The 18067-nt window shown below is 41.0% G+C and overlaps 2 protein-coding genes and 1 long non-coding RNA gene across 24 annotated transcripts in view; 1 reads left to right on the top strand and 2 right to left on the bottom strand.

Annotated features, from left to right (window-relative positions):
* The window catches only part of NIF3L1 (NGG1 interacting factor 3 like 1), a 70690-nt gene extending 70022 nt beyond the window's left edge, over positions 1 to 668 (bottom strand). For 16 of the 20 annotated variants that reach the window (XR_007408900.1, XR_007408901.1, XR_004812396.2 and 13 more), the window contains exon 1: positions 286 to 560. The gene's annotated coding sequence lies outside the window, so the exon portion shown is untranslated. Of the gene's footprint in view, positions 1 to 16 lie in introns of all 20 variants that reach the window. The other 4 variants (XR_003134254.3, XM_025441514.3, XM_025441518.3 and 1 more) reach the window with 4 other exon arrangements.
* Positions 669 to 727: 59 nt separating this feature from the next.
* On the top strand, positions 728 to 16141 carry PPIL3 (peptidylprolyl isomerase like 3). Of its 2 annotated transcripts, XM_025441521.3 has the most exons (7): positions 728 to 786; positions 1716 to 1797; positions 3789 to 3863; positions 4500 to 4593; positions 5984 to 6051; positions 10082 to 10200; positions 13111 to 16141. In XM_025441521.3, the coding sequence occupies exons 2-7, from the start codon at positions 1795 to 1797 to the stop codon at positions 13235 to 13237; spliced, it is 486 nt and encodes a 161-aa protein (XP_025297306.1). In that variant the 5' UTR covers positions 728 to 786; positions 1716 to 1794; the 3' UTR covers positions 13238 to 16141. The 2 variants fall into 2 exon arrangements, with proteins under 2 accessions (XP_025297306.1, XP_025297308.1); XM_025441523.3 differs by lacking the exon at positions 3789 to 3863 and having other exon boundaries at positions 730 to 786.
* On the bottom strand, positions 4591 to 18060 carry LOC118353452 (uncharacterized). Of its 2 annotated transcripts, none has more exons than XR_007408905.1 (4): positions 17685 to 18060; positions 7202 to 7334; positions 6231 to 6300; positions 4591 to 5275 (listed from the first exon to the last, which is right to left on the bottom strand). It is a non-coding gene; the product is annotated as an uncharacterized LOC118353452 (long non-coding RNA). The 2 variants fall into 2 exon arrangements; XR_007408904.1 differs by lacking the exon at positions 4591 to 5275 and adding an exon at positions 5340 to 5719.
* Positions 18061 to 18067: the final 7 nt, after the last annotated feature.

The following is an 18067-nucleotide window of genomic DNA, read 5'->3' as shown; positions in this document are numbered from 1 at the left end:
TGCGCTCTGCACTCACCCAGGCTGGCGGGCGGGCAACTGAGGCCGCGGGGGCCAACGGCTAAATTTGAAAGAACCCTTGAAAATACCACCACCCTCCCACTTCACGGATCAGGAAGCAGCGAAGCGGCGTGGCTTGACGCCATGAACAACGGGGGGCGGCTTTGCCGGCGGGTGGGGGGGCGCCCACTCGGCAGCCAGCCCGACTCGCAGGGCCGCGGCTGTGTAACCAGGTACCCGACCCCTGTCGCTTCGCCCTCTCAAGAATGAGAAGAGGGCCCCGCTTACGTTGTGCTCGCGAGGTTTCGCGGGACGGCGGGGAACGAGGCCTAGCGTGGCACGCCCCCGCCCTACAGCCAGCCAGCGGCACCCTGTTGCACTGCGCCGCTAGCTCTCACTTCCGTCCCACTTCAGGCCGCTTCCAGGGCAAGGCAGACGCCAGACGCGCCGGAAGCTCCCAGTCAGCACTCCTGCCCTCCCCGCCGGGGGCCCTAGGCTCCCCAGCCACACGCCACTTTCCGGCCCGCGTCTCCCCCCTCTGCCTCCTTTCCCAGAAACGCCCTCACAACCTCCACAGCGCGCAATGACGGCGGGGCGCCACGCGAGGCCCGCACTCGCCACTTCCGGTCCTGCGCAGGGCCTCCAGGCGTGGCCGGACGGGCTGAGGAGGAGCCGGGCGGAAGTGACCTCAAGGCGCTCGCCGGTGTTGCCCGCCTTAGTTCCGCTTTGCGTTTCGCGTGCTTGTAGGGTTATGAAGCGAGCCCCCTCTCCCTGTCAAAAGCGTACCAGGTGAGGGTAAATTCCATTGCCTTCGTAAGTTCTAGTCACTTTGGTTTGAAATAGGGAGCGGGAGGTAAAAGGCGAGCAGGTGAGGAGCGTTCTAACGGGCCCCGCGCTCGGCCTGCGGTAGCCCGAAGACCCTAATTTCGAAACGTGGGTAAATGCAAGGGCATCGTCTCGGTTGCCACAACAGGTGTGCTAACGGAAGTGGTCCGTCACATCCCCCATTCTCTCATTCACTTACTGAGAGAGACCCTTGCTAGGCTCTGTTCTGGTGCTTGGGCTGTTCCATCCAGTGAGCATTCTGGACGGGAGGGTAGTATTGGAACAGACTTCTTTAGAAAAATATATAGCGTATTATTGGTCAGTGCTATGGGAAAAGATAATCGGGCAGGTACTAAAGTGAAGGCAATTTTTTTTTTTTTTTTTTTTTATGATAGTCACACACAGAGAGAGAAGCAGAGACACAGGCAGAGGGAGAAGCAGGCTCCATGCAGGGAGCCCGACGTGGGATTCGATCCCGGGTCTCCAGGATCGCGCCCTGGGCCAAAGGCAGGCGCCAAACCTCTGCGCCACCCAGGGCTCCCTGAAGGCAGTTTTAAGGAGAGTTATAAGGCCAATAGGAACTGACTTCTGAGCAGAGACTTGGACTCGAGGAAAATAAGCGGCCAGACGTCTGGGTGTAAGGGCTCCAGACAAAGAGAGCACCCAGCGCCTGGACCCCAAGGCGGAAATGTACGCGACTTGGAGGACTTGCAGGGAGTGAAGAAGAAGTGAACAGGGGAAGTAGGAGATCGATAGGTTCTCATCATTTCCATCACTAGACTTTTATTACTTGGGGGGTGCTGTTCCAGACTTTTTCTTTTAAATATGGGGTAGAAATGAGCATGTGTGAGTTAAGAGAGGAAAACGAACTTAATTTTCTCTTTTGGGAATAGAGACACGTTTTCTAACTTCTCTTGGTGAGACTGAGAAATTGAACAATAGTACTTCCTGAAACTCACATCAAGAAGAAAAATGGTAAGTTTGATTCAATTCTTGTTGTCTTTCATTATAGATAATTTTTAGAAATTCAGTCAAGGAAAATAAAACTGGTATGATGGCTAAACAAAACCCGAAGCAAAATTACTTTTAAATTCTTCAGTGGAAAAAAATATAAATAAATAAATAATTAATTAATAATTAATTAATTAATTAAAAAAATAAATTCTTCAGTGGTTTCACTTCAAATGCACAGAATTTAACTTTTTTAAAGAAAAAGATTTATTACAGCATATAATGGAAAGGAGTTGCAGAGTATACCCAGGTGTGATAATTTTGATTGGATCCTTTTGTTCTGGATCTAAGGTAGGCAACTAGAGCTTGAAATAGAAGAAAAGCAATGAGAATACTACCCTGTTTCCTCCCACCCTACCCCAACTCACACACTCTTGCCCTTGTCAGCTTGACCATATTCCGACTGCTAGATTCTGATGTGGGAAACAGAGGCAGAAGACAAATTATTAAATTTCCTTACCACCTACAGCCCATTGACAAGTCCTTGAAACAGGCAGAGTGACGCTCCTCTAGGGACTTAACTGCCTCAATGTCAATACCTTGCTAAGGGCAAGAGGCAGTCTTACCCCAACTCCCACGATGCTGTAAATCTACTTTAACATATAAAAATTCCTTTAGGAATTTCCTTATCTCGGGGCACCTGGGTGGCTCAGACAGTTGAGTGTCTGCCTTCGGCTCAGGTCATGCTCTTAGGGTCCTGGGATTGAGCCCCCACATTGGGCTCCCTGCTCAGCGGGGAACCTGCTTCTTCCTCTAACTCTCCCCCGCTTGTGCTTTCTCAAATAAAAGAAATAAATTCCCTTATCTCCCCCAAGATACCTGTTGGCAATCATCCCCCAAGCATATGGCCCACTGATACATATCTGAAGGATCTTTGCCCAACAATAGCTATCACCCCACCACCACCAAGGTCCTGGAAACCTTGCTTCCAGAATTCCTTAGAGATTTATGCTCTCCCTACACCCCTCCCAACTTGAGAGTATATAATGGGCCACTCGCTGTGACCCCAGTGCAGCTCTTTCTGCCCGTGAGTCCTGTCCCCACGCTTTAATAAAATCACCTTTTTGCACCAAAGGCACCTCAAGAATTCTTTCTTGGCTGTCAGTTTCCAACCCTAACGTCTTTTCCTACATCAGATACTACTGGAAGAGGAGAAAGGAAAAAGGAAGCCTCAGAATAACCCCTGACCCCACAATGGGATAACAAAAGGAATATGCAGGTTACTCGAACATCAGAGAAACAAAAAGCAAGCAAGGAGTAATATGATTACCTCTGCACATTTAAGATTGTTGTCTTCAGTGAAGAATCGTTTTTAACACTCTCAAATTACATAGGGAAATAAATGGTGGAGACTCTGTTTTGAAAAGTCATTTTCTTACTCTTTTTCAATATATATTAATGATGTTGGTGAATTGCCATTTAAATCAGTAATACTAATATAACCATTGTTTTCATTTTTATTGATGACAAATTCACACTTAAAATAAGTATTTCCATCACAGTATATTTACTGTTAATTTTTTTTTTTAAAGATTTTATTTATTTATTCATGAGAGACACAAAAAGAGAGAGAGGCAGAGACACAGGCAGAGGGAGATGCAGGCTCCATGCAGGGAGCCTGACATGGGACTCGATCCAGGGTCTCCAGAATCACACCCTGGGCTGCAGGCAGCGCTAAACTGCTGCGCCACCGGGGCTGCCCTACTGTTAAATTTTTATGATAGGTACCATTTTACATTAACATTTATATTTATTTTCTGGAGTTTTTTTCTACTGTTGAAATAAATTTTGAAGAAGTACACCTTACTCTCAGGTGTGTAGACATACCATCTCTGAAATGGCATTTCTTTTTGTGTTTTAATTCAGGCTGTCATCTTTAATCTAGTTTGAGAATAATATAGCACATAAGTCACAAAGAAATCTAATTTGTTCTATTTTTTTTTTCTCTTTTTTAGTCAGTGACACTGCATACAGATGTAGGTGATATTAAAATTGAAGTATTCTGTGAGAGGACACCCAAAACTTGTGAGGTGAGTACCATTATGTCCATATAAAAAATGAGTTAATGGGCAGCCCCGGTGGCTTGGTGGTTTGGCCCCGCCTTCAGCCCAGGACATGATCCTGGAGACCCAGGATCGAGTCCCACATCAGGCTCTCTGCATGAAGCCTGCTTCTCCCTCTGCCTCTGTCTCTGCCTCTCATGAATAAATAAATAAAATCTTAAAAAAAAATGAGTTAATGCAGCAGGATAACCATTTTGGAATTAAATCATCTAACCTAAAAAAAAAAAAATAAAAGCTTGTATATAAAACCATTGTCAGGAAAAACTAGCCATCATAATTTCTGGCCTAATTTCCACTTACCTTTGATATTAAAGGTGGATCAAAGAAAGAGCAGATAATTTTTCTCTAAACATAGAGGGGTTGGGGGGTACCTGTGTGGCTCAGTGGTTGAGCGCCTACCTTTGGCTCAGGTCATGATCTTGGGGTCCTGGGATAGAGTCCCTTGTCGGGCTCCCAAGAGGGAGCCTGCTTCTCCCTCTGCCTAATGTCTCTGCCTGTCTCTGTGTGTCTCATGAATAAATAAAATCTTTAAAAAAATATGTATATATGTGTAAGTGTATTTTTGCTATATCATTTCCCAATCATTACTTTCTCTCTTTTCAGAATTTCTTGGCTCTTTGTGCCAGTAATTACTACAATGGCTGTATATTTCATAGAAATATCAAGGGTTTCATGGTTCAAACAGGAGATCCGACAGGTAAGTTAATTCTATTAATATCTAGAGAATTGGGTATATAGTGTGAAAAAGAGGGTAAACAAAGAACAGAAAAATATAATGTAACATTGTATGTCAACTATACTCAAATTAAAAATATTTTTTGGAATACCTATGTGACTCAGTTTAAGCATCTGACTATTGATTTCAGCCCAGGTCTTGATCTCAAGCTGGTGAGTTCAAGCAAGCACCACTGGGCCTAGAACCTACTTAGAAAAAAAATGTGTACGTGAAAATTTAATTTTTAATAAATAAAATTAATTTTTATAAAATAAAACAAAAATATAAGCACATAGAGTTTTTATAACCTGGCTACTTTACCACAACAATAAATTTTTAGGGCAGCCCAGGTGGCTCACCAGTTTAGCGCCGCCTTCAGCCCAGGGCCTGATCCTGGAGACCCGGGATTGAGTCCCATGTTGGGCTCCCCTGCATTGGAGCCTGCTTTTCCCTCTGACTGTGTCTCTGCTTCTCTCTCTGTGTGTCTCTCATAAATAAATAAATTAAATCTTAAAAAAAAAAAAAAAAAAAAAAAAAGGCAGCCCCGGTGGCGCAGCGGTTTAGCGCCCTGCAGCCCAGGGCGTGATCCTGGAGACCCTGGATCGAGTTCCACGTCAGGCTCTGTATGATGTCTGCTTCTTTCTCTGCCTCTATCTCTCTGTCTCTATGAATAAATAAATAAAATCTTTAAAAAAAAAAAGAAAAATTTTAAGTAGAAGTTACTGGCATCTAGTTTTATTTATTTATTCATTTATTTATTTATTGCATCTAGTTTTAAAATAAAATATGAACGGGGTGCCTAGCGGCTCAGTCAACTGAGTGTTGGACTCTTGGTTGCAGCTTGAGTCGTTATCTCAAGGTTGTGAGATTAATCCCTGCATCGGACCTTACGTTGAGCAGGTTCTTTCTTTGTACTCCTCTCATTTCATGTGTTTGCACTCTCTTTAAAATAAATAAAACAGGGATCCCTGGGTGGCTCAGCAGTTTGGCGCCTGCCTTTGGCCTAGGGCGCGATCCTGGAGACCTGGGATCGAATCCCACGTTGGGCTCCTGGTGCATGGAGCCTGCTTCTCCCTCTGCCTGTGTCTCTGCCTCTCTCTGTGTGTGACTATCATAAAAAATAAAAATTAAAAAAAAAAATGAATAAAACAAAATATGAACAATACTGATAGTGAGGGGATTTGTTTTTTGTAGAGATACTTTATTTTTCTGCTCTATAAAGTGGAATTTTGAGAAGAGGACATTGCAAATTTAAAGAGTTATAAAATAGCCCTTATGTTTTAGAAAATGAAACTTTTTCAACATTAGATACTCCCCCCCCCCTTTTTTTTTTAATTAGATACTTTTTTTATTTGTCTGTCTCATAATATAGGTACCGGAAGAGGAGGTAACAGTATCTGGGGCAAGAAATTTGAGGATGAATATAGTGAATATCTTAAGGTATATCTCGAGTGCTTCAAAATCTATCTTCTCATGCCTTGTTTACACTTGAAAACTTTAATACATATGTTGTAGTAACACAAGGTAATGTCATTAGTATACAAACATGCTTTTTTTGTAGTTTTAGTACACTTGATAAATGTCAGGGAGAAAATATAAATATAAATGACATTTCTTACCTAAAAAATATTCTGGAATCTCGCAATCACATGGATCTTGACATTAAGTGAGCTTTTCTTTGGGTCCAGCCTGAAATGTTTATTAATCAGTGATGTACCAAAAGGGCTTAATGTCTCACTATAAAATTTATGTTGAATGACATGAATTACTAGCCTTTTTTGAGGATAGGCAAGAAAGACCATGAGACCTCCTGGTTGCAATACTGCACATGGTAAATATCCAATTTTTATTATCATCTGTTAGATGTTTGAATATTCCTGAGTTAACTTAATTTCTGTGGTAAATCCCAGCTAGGTTAAAGAGAAGTGCATAGCATAGTAAAATTAGAGATTTTTGTTTCCTTTTTTTTTCTTTTCATATTTTTTTCTCTATTTTTCAAACTTTCTAAAGAACATTTTTTCAAATTTCCTATTTTTAAAAGATTTTATTTTTTTAAAAAACAAATATATATATTTTTTAAGATTTTATTTTTAAGTAATCTCTATACCTAAAAGGGGCTCAAACTTACAATCTCAGAATAAAGAATTGCCTGCTCTGCCAACTGAGCCAGGCACTCCAAGAACCTTTGTTTTTAAATAAAAAACTAACACATGCCTATTTAAAAAAATTTTTTTATTAAAATTTAAAATTAAATCAGTTCTACTTCCCAGAGATGACATCTGCTGACAATTATCATGTGATCTTATAAACTTTGTATCTGCATAGAATGATAACTTTAGAAATTTTTAAAAAAGAGATAAATTCTCCTCAATAAGAACATGTAATATATTTTTTTTTCTTTTTTTGAGAGAGGGAGCGAGAGAGAGGCGAGTGCACAGCAAGGGGAGCTGCGGCACAAGGAGAAGCAGGCTCCCCGCATGACCTGAGCCGAGGGCAGACTCTTAACCAACTGAGCCACCCAGGTGCCCCTAAAATATGTGATTTAGTACATCGTATTTCAGTCACATTAAGATATATCCAAGAGGGATACCTGGGTGACTCAGTGGTTGAGCATCTGCCGTTGGTTCAGGTCATCATCCCGGGGTCCTAGGATCAAGCTTTGCATCAGGCTCCCTACAGGGAGCTTCCTTCTGCCTCTGCCTTATACCTCTGCGTCTTTGTGTCTGTCATGAATAAATAAATAAAATCTTTAAAAAAAAAAAAAATATATATATATATATATATATATATCTCCAAGAAAATTCTGAAAATTCATTGCAGTGTTTAAGTCTGGATGATGGGACTAGGAGTAATTTATTTTTTCTTTTTGTTTCCTTCATGAGGAAACATTACTTTTGTTATAGGAGTTGGGGCTGGGAGGTGATAAATTGTTTATAAGTCATCCTTTTCCTGAATTACAAACAAAGCAACTTTAGGTATTAATTAATAACTGCTTCAGTAACACTAATTCACCATCCTATACCAGTGATTTTCAACACTGGCTATTATAGACTCATCTGTGGAGTTTTAAAAATAGGAAATATTAAGGCCTTATACCCCTTAATATAGAAAAAAAGAATAAAACTGATTAGAACCTAGATTATATTTTAAGGTTCTCTAATGATTCCTAAAGTCTTAAGAACTATCATCTTTATATACCAGAGTTGGGTGTGTATTGAATATTCACATACTCTGACCCAGCAATTCCATTCCCAAATGTTTACCTTATAGAAACTCTTGTACATATGCATTAGGAATCAGTACAGGAGTGTTCCTAGGGTGCTATTTTAATAGCAAAATCTAAAAACAACCCAAATATCCATTGATCATAACATGGACAAATAGAGTATATTCAGTGGTTGATTATTATCCAGCAATAAAAAAATCACAACTGGACGCCTGGGTGGCTCAGCGGTTGAGCACCAACCTTCAGCCCAGGGTGTGATCCCGGAGTCCCAGGATCGAGTCCCACATGGGGCTCTCTGCATGGAGCCTGCTTCTCCCTCTGCCTACGTCTCTGCCTCTGTGTGTCTCCATGAATAAATAAATAAAATCTTTAAAAAAAAAATCACAATTACTGCTACACATTTATGTGTAAGTCTTAGAAACATAATGATGGTATAAAAAGCATTTACCAGAAGACTACAAATAGTATGATACTATTTTAGAGAGCTCAGAAACAACCGGAAGAGAACAATCTATTGTTTAGGCATGTATAAAGATAGTAAAATGGTGGTTTTTTTTTTTTTCCTTGGGAGAGGTTGAGGTAAGAGATGACGAGTACATAGGCACATGCAATAGTTTGGTAAGTTGGAATTCTTTTTTTTTTTTTTTTTTTTAAGATTTTATTTATTCATGAGAGAAGCAGAACAAGAGGCAGAGACACAGGCAGAGGGAGAAGCAGGCTCCATGCTGGGAGCCTGATGCGGGACTAGATCCCGGGACTCCAGAATCATGTCCTGGGCCGAAGGCAGACGCTAAACTGCTGAGCCACCCAGAGAATCCAAGTAAGTTGGAATTCTTACATCTTAGAAATAGGTTAATGAATATTTTATTAAGTTATAAGTTAAATGTAACATTTGAGTCACCTTTTGAGAAGAAAATAAAGCTTTAATATCTTGATGTAGCTAGATTTCTATTGCTTTCTCATTAGTGTCTGCTGATGAATAGCTTAAGAGAGAGTAATCAGGGATCCCTGGATGGCGCAGCGGTTTGGCGCCTGCCTTTGGCCTGGGGCGCGATCCTGGAGACCCGGGATCGAATCCCACGTCGGGCTCCCTGCATGGAGCCTGCTTCTCCCTCTGCCTGTGTCTCTGCCTCTCTGTCTCTCTCTGTGTGACTATCATGAATAAATAAATAAAATTAAAAAAAAAAAAAGAAAGTTTCATTGCAAAAATAGTAATAATAAAAATAAATTAAAAAAATTAAAAAAAAGAGAGTAATCACTAGTTATTTATGATATATTTTATATTGCGGCGCCTCCTTATAGCACAGTTTTGTCATGTCTTCAATCTTCTCAATAATGTCCTTATAATTCTTATATACAGTCCCTTGTATAACAAATAGTATCATGAGTATTAGAGCAATAGGAGACCTTCCCTTACATCATCCGGTCCTGGTTTATGAGCTGCCTGCCCTTGGGTGGAAGATCCACAGATACATTCTCTGTGGCCGTGGTCTAAAAAAATGTTTTAGTACTATTTAGGCAAGAGATATACTATTCCTTTTGCCAGACTCCATCACTCCTACATTCTGTCCAAATAACCCATTTATTATCTGCTGACCCAGGTGAGCATTTGAATTATGGATAAAACCCCTGAACTAGTCCAACCTCCCTCCCTTGTTTTACAGATAAAGCAACTAGCCAGAGGCCAGTGTACGTGTGAAGAGATTATGGGGATTTTGGTTTTGTTCTCTTCCTGATTGTTTCATGCCAGCACACTGTTCCCTAATATGATGTAAAGACTTCTCTTATGCCTTGGTTTAGCTAAAAATGTCTGTGGCTGTACTCCTCCAAAGTGAAAATGCAATTAACTGGGGCATATGATTTGATATGTACACAATTCACATACAAGTGTTAGAAATACAGATCATACAGAAACTGAACATTTGGATTAGCCTTAATAGAAGCTAATTAAATGTTTTCTTGGTCCCTTAAAAAGTACAGATCTTGTCTCAGTCCTATATTTGGAATACTTACATAAAAACACAATTAAGGGCAGCCCGGGTGGCTCAGCAGTTTAGCACCACCTTCAGCCCATGGCGTGATCCTGGAGACCCGGGATCGAGTCCCACGTCAGGCTCCCTGCATGGAGCCTGCTTCTCCCTCTGCCTTTGTCTCTGCCTCTCTCTCTCTGTGTGTCTCTCATGAATAAATAAATAAAATTTAAAAAAACCCACACAATTAAATATTTTGGTCTGTCTTTCACAGCACAATGTTAGGGGTGTTGTATCAATGGCTAATAATGGCCCAAACACCAATGGATCTCAGTTCTTCATCACCTATGGCAAGCAGCCACATTTGGACATGAAATATACGGTATTTGGAAAGTGAGTATTTTGGTTATAGTTTTCTTTGGAATTTCAATGCAAGGGCTGCATATGAGAGACTATGATAGCATAATATTGAAAGAGCAGTATGAAAGCTAAATACACCTGGTAAGCCCACCACTTACCAGCCCTGTGACCTTAGGAACGTATAACCTCTTCGAGCCTTAATTTCTTTATTTCGTAAAATAGGAGCAAATACTTTTCCCTTTTTTTTGGACTGTTATGCAAATTAACAGTACTGTATTTTTTATGAATAACATTTTGCAGGAATGAACAGATCTGAAAAATAGGGGCCTTAACAAGATGGGCTAAGACGGTGGTTCCCTTCTGTCACCAGTGTTCTAGGCGCCTCTTTCTCCTCAACCACCTTTCTCTTCCATCCTCATGCTCACCTCATGGTCATAACATGGGCAGCATAGCTCCAGTCAGAACATGTGTTCCAGGCAGAAAGGAGGAGGAAGGGCAAAAGGGGCTTGCCAGCTGAGTCAGTCCCTTTTTTTTAAGTTTTACTTTATATGTTTTTGTGTGTGTTTTAAGATTTTATTTATTCATGAGAGACACAGAGAGAGAGGCAGAGACACAGGCAGAGGGAAAAGCAGGCTCCATGCAAGGAGCCCGATGAGGGACTCGATCCCTGGACTCCAGGATCATGCCCTGAGCCGAAGGCAGCCGCTCAATCACTGAGCCACCCAGGTGTCCCTATTTATATGTTTTTTGGTTTTGTTTTGTTTTTTTAAGTAAGCTCCACAAGTCGGCCCCTTCTTAAATAGCTTTCCTAGAAGACCCAGAACTTAACATTGTGGACTTCATTACCTACAAGGGAGGGTAGGAAATGTTTTTCAGAAACACATTGCCAGTCTCAATAAAATCAAGATTCTATGAGGAAGAAGCCGGGAGACTGGATTCTAGGTAGTTGTTCAGCAGACTGTGCCAGAATATCCACTATTAGCACCATGCCTGGGAATTGCTTTTATAAATCAGCAAAATGTCAACCTGTCAAATGTTCATTCAACAAACATTTACTGTGTTCAATAAACCAAGGCACAGTTGTAGGGTTTCTTTTAACAGTTTGGATGCCAAGTTAGATAAACTAGAAGACTCAGGGTGCCTGGTTGGCTCAGCTGGTTGGGTGTCTGCCTTTGACCCGGGTCGTGGTCCCATGGACCTGGGATTAAGCCCTGAGTCAGGCTCCCTGCTCAACAAGGAGTCTGTTTCTCCACTGCCCTTCGCTTCACTCATGCTCCCTCTCTCTCTCTCAAATAAGTAAAATCTTTTTTAAAAAATGGAAATAAATGGGCCTGTGTAAAATTTTTTAAAAAATCGAAGACTCAACAACTCTTAGTTTTCATTCTATATAAATGTCTAATTTACAGATTAATAATCAATGAAATTAGTGAAATATTACAGCCTTAGTAGTAATTGCCTGGATGTAGATAATTCAGGTTCCCTTCCTTTTGTTTTCTCCTTTAACCCAGAATCATTGATCATTAACTACCAGGATTTATATCACTAGATTTGTGACAACTAGAGAGTTAAGAACAAAGATTCTTAACTGTAGGTTTCTTAATTCCTTGAAGTTATGTGTTCTGTGTATACACACATACTTTTTTGGAAGATGGCATGTAGCTTTCCATTTGTTCTCAAAGGTGCCCATGTCCCAAACACTTGACTAACTTGACTCAATTCTACATGCCCTTTTTGCTTGAGATCTGTTTCCTATGTCCTGTTTCTCTGACCCAAAAGGTGAGGAAGCTTTTGAAACTCAAAATTTAAGGACCTTAGTGAGGGGGCACATGGGTGGATCAGTCTGTTAAGCATCTGCCTTTGGCTCAAATCATGATCGCAGAGTCCTAGGATTAAGCCCCATGTCAGGCTCCCTACTTAGCAGGGAGTCTGTTGCTCCCTATGCTTATGCTCTCTTTCTCTCTCTCAAATAAATCAAATCTTAAAAAAATATTTGGTTCTACATTTGGGAGTAAATTCAAAAGGTTGGTAGAAATGCAAAATAAAATGTAAATCTGTTATCTTTGTAAGTTATGCTGTAAGTCTTGGAAATTGATTAGAGTTGCACTAAGAGATATAACCTAAAGCCACCTGGGGCATCTCAGTGGCTCAGTCCATAGTGTCTGACTCTTGATTTCACTCAGATCATGATCTCAGGGTCCTGGGTTTGAGCCCCACATCAGATGCCCTGCTCAGCAAGGAGTCTGCTCAAGATCCTCTCTCCCTTTCCTCTTCCCCCCTCCCCATTTGTGTGCTCTCTCTCTTACTTGCTCTCTCCAAAATAAATAAATATATAAATAAATCCACCTTTCCTTAGCAAATGTTTTAGACCATTTGCCAGAAGGATAGCTCTCTATATTTTCTTATATTTGTGACGTGGAAATACGCTTCCTGGAAATGGGCTTAAGTTCCCATCTTTCCTTCTTTTATTATTAGTGCTTTTTGTTGTTGCCTAGATGCAAAAAGTAAAAACACCATATTTAAATAAAGTGCAAAATGGCCACCCACTTCAGGATCTTTAGTATAGGGCAATACTAATTAATAACAGTGTCACCATTACATACTTTCTCTGAGTATTCCTCTAGTAAAGAAAATCTTATGACTGGTTATATTAGACCCATTTGTAGCTATGCTGTGGGAATACTTTGGTGGTAATATTCCTAGTCACTGCTATTGTCTAAAGTCCATAAAAATGAATTTTTGTTTCTGAATTTTGGCTTATATCCATGGTAGAAAAACAAATCCGTATTTTATTGCATATTCAACTAGGGAATGCAAAGAACTATGAGACATGGTTCTTTTTTCTTTTTTCTTTTTCTTAATTAAGGAAACTGTAATTGCTATTTGGTATTTGGATATTATGTTTCAATCTATGGAAATTTTCAAACATTTATATTTCTCTTTCAGGGTAATAGATGGTCTAGAAACTCTAGATGAATTGGAGAAGTTACCAGTAAATGAGAAGACCTACCGGCCTCTTAATGACGTACACATTAAGGATATAACTATTCATGCCAATCCATTTGCACAATAGCTATAATAGACCTAGAAAAATATTTGGCAGACTATTTAAGGAACACACCTATTGTGGTTTACCCAGTTTTAATTATGTCAAAAGATTACATCATCCTTCTGCTTGTTTATAGCTAAGATCTTATTTAAGTTTAATTTTCCAAAAAACTCTTCTAATTTTTGGTTACATATAGGCATTCATTTTTTTTTTTTTAAGATTTTATTTACTTATTCATGAAAGGCAGAGACACAGACAGAAGGAGAAGCAGGCTCCATGCAGGGAGCCCGACGTGGGACTGGATCCCAGGTCTCCAGGATCAGGCCCCTGGCTGAAGGCGGCGCTAAACTGCTGAGCCACCTGGGCTGCCCAAATCCTGGCATTTTTAAGCACTATGCATATTCCTGCCATATCTAGTCCACGTCCTAGAGGTAGTCTTTTCCATTAATTATTCACTTTGTGCAGTCAGAGTAAGGACAAGATAGAGATGATCTAGAAAAGCCAGCCAGCCAATCCATTTGCTATTTTCTGTGGTCTTTAGATTACAGTAAAGGCTCAGAGAAGTCCTAGAGTAGAGTAAGCACTCAATTTCCCAATTCCTTTTTCCATGGAACTTTTTTAAAGCTATCATATACAGTATTGTAGGACAGAATTCTACAGGTGATCTGTTTGAAAAATGCAACTAATTGGCTAAGAGCACCAGTTGTAGAGTCCTGGATTGTGTTTGAATCACAGCTCTACCTCCTACTAGTAACTTTAGGCAGGTTACCATCTCCCAGATTTTCTCATCCCTAAAGACTCATCCCCTTCATAAGACTGTGAGGACTAATGAAACAATGTAAAGCTTCTGGCATCTGATAAGTGTTCTGTAGTGAGTAAACAGAAGCTATTCTCTTAATATTTATCTCCACCATAAGGCTCTCACCTAATCAGGCCTCATCATTTATATATCTATAAATATATAGATATATATCATTGATCTCATCAAAACCGTATTCTTTGATCTGCCTCCATCACCTTGATTAGATTTTGGTATTACTAAAACTGATGCCAAGCATTTCTTGGTTTGTATCATTTCTACAGATAGCTGATCTAACTAATATTTTCTTTCTTAATTATAATTTGGATGTTAGCTTGTAATATTCTCTTATTACCACCTATACCTTCTACTAAACTGATGTGCCAATTATATTAATGTCTTCACTTTTTAAAAAATAAGCTCTGTGCCCAACATGGAGATTGAATTCATGACCCTAAGATTAAGAATTGCATGCTCTACCTACCGAGCCAGTCAGGCACCCCTAATGCCCTCACGTTTTGATTCAGCCTTCTAATTTAGTCATTTAGATTTCTAGACCATATTAAAGCCTCTTGTGGGCCAAAATTTGTTTTGACACTTTCTTATACCTGATTTTTTTTCTCCCAACTGAATGGCATTGAATGTTTTTGTCATTACTCTTAGGAGGCTTTTACTGATTGCCAAGATGTTTTTGTACTGACTGGCATTCTGTCAATTTTAATTCTAAACCCTGCTCTTAAAACAAAACAAAACAAAAAAACAACCCTGCTCTTGTTTTTTTTATGTGCTACCAATATGGTGAGTTTTTAGTTTTTAGAGCTCATCCTTATAATGTCTGTTTAATGATAGCCATAAGGATCTTATAGAAAGACTGGCTGCCCGTCTTGGGCCTTTGAGAGGCATCATGAGGATCAAGATCCATAACACTGCTTTCTGTCCACTCACAGAATTGGCTGGTTCACACATCACATTAGCAGTTGAGTCTGTTCCATGTATTAACCGGAGGTAAAACACACTTAGCCAAAGGCAGACATTTAACAACAGAGCCACCCAGATGCCCCCAAAATAAAATCTTAAAAATAAAACTACAGTAAGGGGTGCCTGGGTGCCTCAGTTGGTTAGGTGTCTGCCTTCAGCTTGGATGATGGTCTCAGGGTCCTGGGATCCAGCCTCCCATGCGGTTCCTTGCTCAGTGGGAAGCTTGCTTCTCCCTCTATCCCTGCTTGTGCTGTGAAATTAAAAAAAAAATCTTCAAAAATAAATAAAAATAAAGCTATAATGAAAAAGGGATTAGCTGCAAACATTTTATAAAGCTCCAAATACTAAATTGGTGCAAGAGATATGGCTAGAATAGTATACAGGAGTTCAATCCAAAATCATAAAGAGAAAAGTTATCCCGTAAATTGTGTTAAGAGAACCAGTAAAGTATATGGGGAAAAATAGCAAAAGAATTTCAACTCATATGATGATGCAGCAAAATTCCAGAAGGATAAATTGCCTTTAAAAAAAAAATCTAGGGCAGCCCGGGTGGCTCAGCGGTTTAGTGCCGCCTTTGGCCCAGGGTCTGATACTAAAGACCTGGGATGGAGTCCCATGTCTGGCTCCTTGTGTGGAGCCTGCTTTTCCCTCTGCCTCTCATAAATAAAAAAATCAAGTTGTGGGCAGGGTTGTTTACACTAAGGTCTCACTTTGGCTGGTAGATGACCATCTTCTACACAATCTCCTCAGTGAGTGTGTAGTAATCTCTTCAAGAAGAAAGACATCAGTCATTGGATTGGGGCCCACCCTAGTGACCTCATTTTAACCTTAAGTAGGTCTGTAACAGCCCTATCTACAAATAAGTCACAATCTGAGGTAGTAGGAGTCAAGACTAAACATGAATGGGGGGGGGGGGCAGTGCCACCTCAAAACCAACAGTATGCACTAGGAACACAACATTTTCATAGGGCAGCCTTCAGTCCAGGGCCTGATCTGGAGCCTGCTTCTCCCTCTGCCTGTGTCTCTCATGAATACATTTAAAAAAAAAAAGGATAAAAAATTTAAAAAATGTTCATAAATGAAATTTTGGGTAAATATCAAATTAGTAATTGCCTAGGTATGAGTAAATTTAAAACCATTTCGAAAACTAATTTTGGTAGTATACACAAGATTTTTTTCAACGTTCATCATCTTTCACCCTTGTAATCTTATTGTGATTTCTAAATTTCTCTCTGCAGTCCTTCACTACTTGTGAAAGCACAATATAGTTGATGCCTTTTTCCCATCTCCTAGATTTTTTTTTTTTTTTTTTTTTTATGATAGTCACAGAGAGAGAGAGAGGCAGAGACACAGGCAGAGGGAGAAGCAGGCTCCATGCACTGGGAGCCCGACGTGGGATTCGATCCCGGGTCTCCAGGATCGTGCCCTGGGCCAAAGGCAGGCGCCAAACCGCTGCGCCACCCAGGGATCCCGCCCATCTCCTCGATTGTTAGCATTGAGAATGTATGTACAGTGCTTGGCACAATAACCAGCTCACTATGATTAGCTACTATTCTCCAAAGGCAGGAATTCCTTAGGTTTGCTTAAGACTGAAAAATGCGGGATCCCTGGGTGGCGCAGCGGTTTGGCGCCTGCCTTTGGCCCAGGGCGCGATCCTGGAGACCCGGGATCGAATCCCACGTCGGGCTCCCGGTGCATGGAGCCTGCCTCTCTCTCTCTCTGTGACTATCATAAATAAATAAAAATTAAAAAAAAAAAAGACTGAAAAATGCTAAATAGATCCTGATTTTCACAAGTTAACAGTGATGAATTCCTCCCTCTGAAATATGTATCTTCTATTTGGTGACCCTGGCCCCCATAAAGATTTAAGTATTAATAGTTTTAAAACATCTTCAAATCTTATGAAGGGGCTTAAGAAATGCAAACTACCATAGGATTTTGGAAATACATATTCCTCATCACTTTTTACCCAATAATTGTGCATCTGTGTAGGGCTGGCTACATATGTTGCTCTCCTGTGCAACAGCTAGTAAAATTACGGTTGGTTGTAAGTTAATATTATACGTTTTTGGGACGCCTAGGTGGTTCAGTGGTTGAGCGTCTGCCTTTGGCTGGGATCACCATCCCAGGCTTCTGGGATCAAGTCCAGCATCAGGCTCCCTGCATGGAGCCTGCTTTTCCCTCTACCAAGGTCTCTACCTCTTTCTCTTATGAATAAATCTTTAAAAAGTGATAATTTTTACATTTTCCACTAAGTTTGGAACGAGTGAGCAAGACACAAAATTGTGGAGGGCACGGGGCTAGGACTGGCAGTGACTAGTCTATCCAAGTGTAGTTTGATGATTTTGTTCAGGTTGTTTCCTGACGTTTTCTTCAAGCCCTTCCATTTCCCCTCTTAGAGGTCATGCAGAGGACGGACTCTATGCCAAAATGCTTAACTGTGAAAGGTCCCCATTTCCTGTCTCCAAGCTCTTGCCCATTCGTTTCTGCAACATTTAACACCACGAGGGTCGCCCGGGGGGCTCGGCGGTTGCGCATCTCCCTTGGGCCACGGGCGTGACCCTGGAGTCCGGAGATCAAGTCCCGCATCGCGCTCCCTGTGTCTCATGAAAAACATCTTATGAAAAAAAAAAAAAGAAAAATCTCTCCAATCTAATTTCAGTGTATGTTGAGTCCCAGCTACTAAAGACTTACCGAGTTTTAAATCTCAGAAACTTAGCAAAAGCCGAAATCCAGACGATTAACTCATAAATGACTATAGGACGTCGTGTTTTTTTGTTTTTTTTTTTTTTAAGGATTGTTGCGTGGTTGCACTCAGGTCACAGGAGATTTAGTAGCACGCTTCCCTCACTCCTTGCCACATCTACCGAGCACATTCGAGAGTCCTCTCTAGCACTTCCACGGTTGCCTCAGACCCAGAGCGCCCAACATGGCCGCCGGGGCCGCCGGGAGAGACCTCCCACCTCCCCCTTCGGTCTTCGGGCTTCCGCCCCGGCGCCTGCGCACTCGTCGGCCACCGGGCCTCCGGCCGTCCCTGCGCGCAAGCGCCGCCCACCCCGCCCCGCCCCGCCCCGCGG

The sequence above is a fragment of the Canis lupus genome, chromosome 37 (genome assembly GCF_003254725.2).
Source record: "Canis lupus dingo isolate Sandy chromosome 37, ASM325472v2, whole genome shotgun sequence".
In the NCBI taxonomy this organism is placed as follows: Eukaryota; Metazoa; Chordata; class Mammalia; order Carnivora; family Canidae; genus Canis; species Canis lupus.
This window is presented reverse-complemented; position numbering and strand designations above follow the sequence as displayed.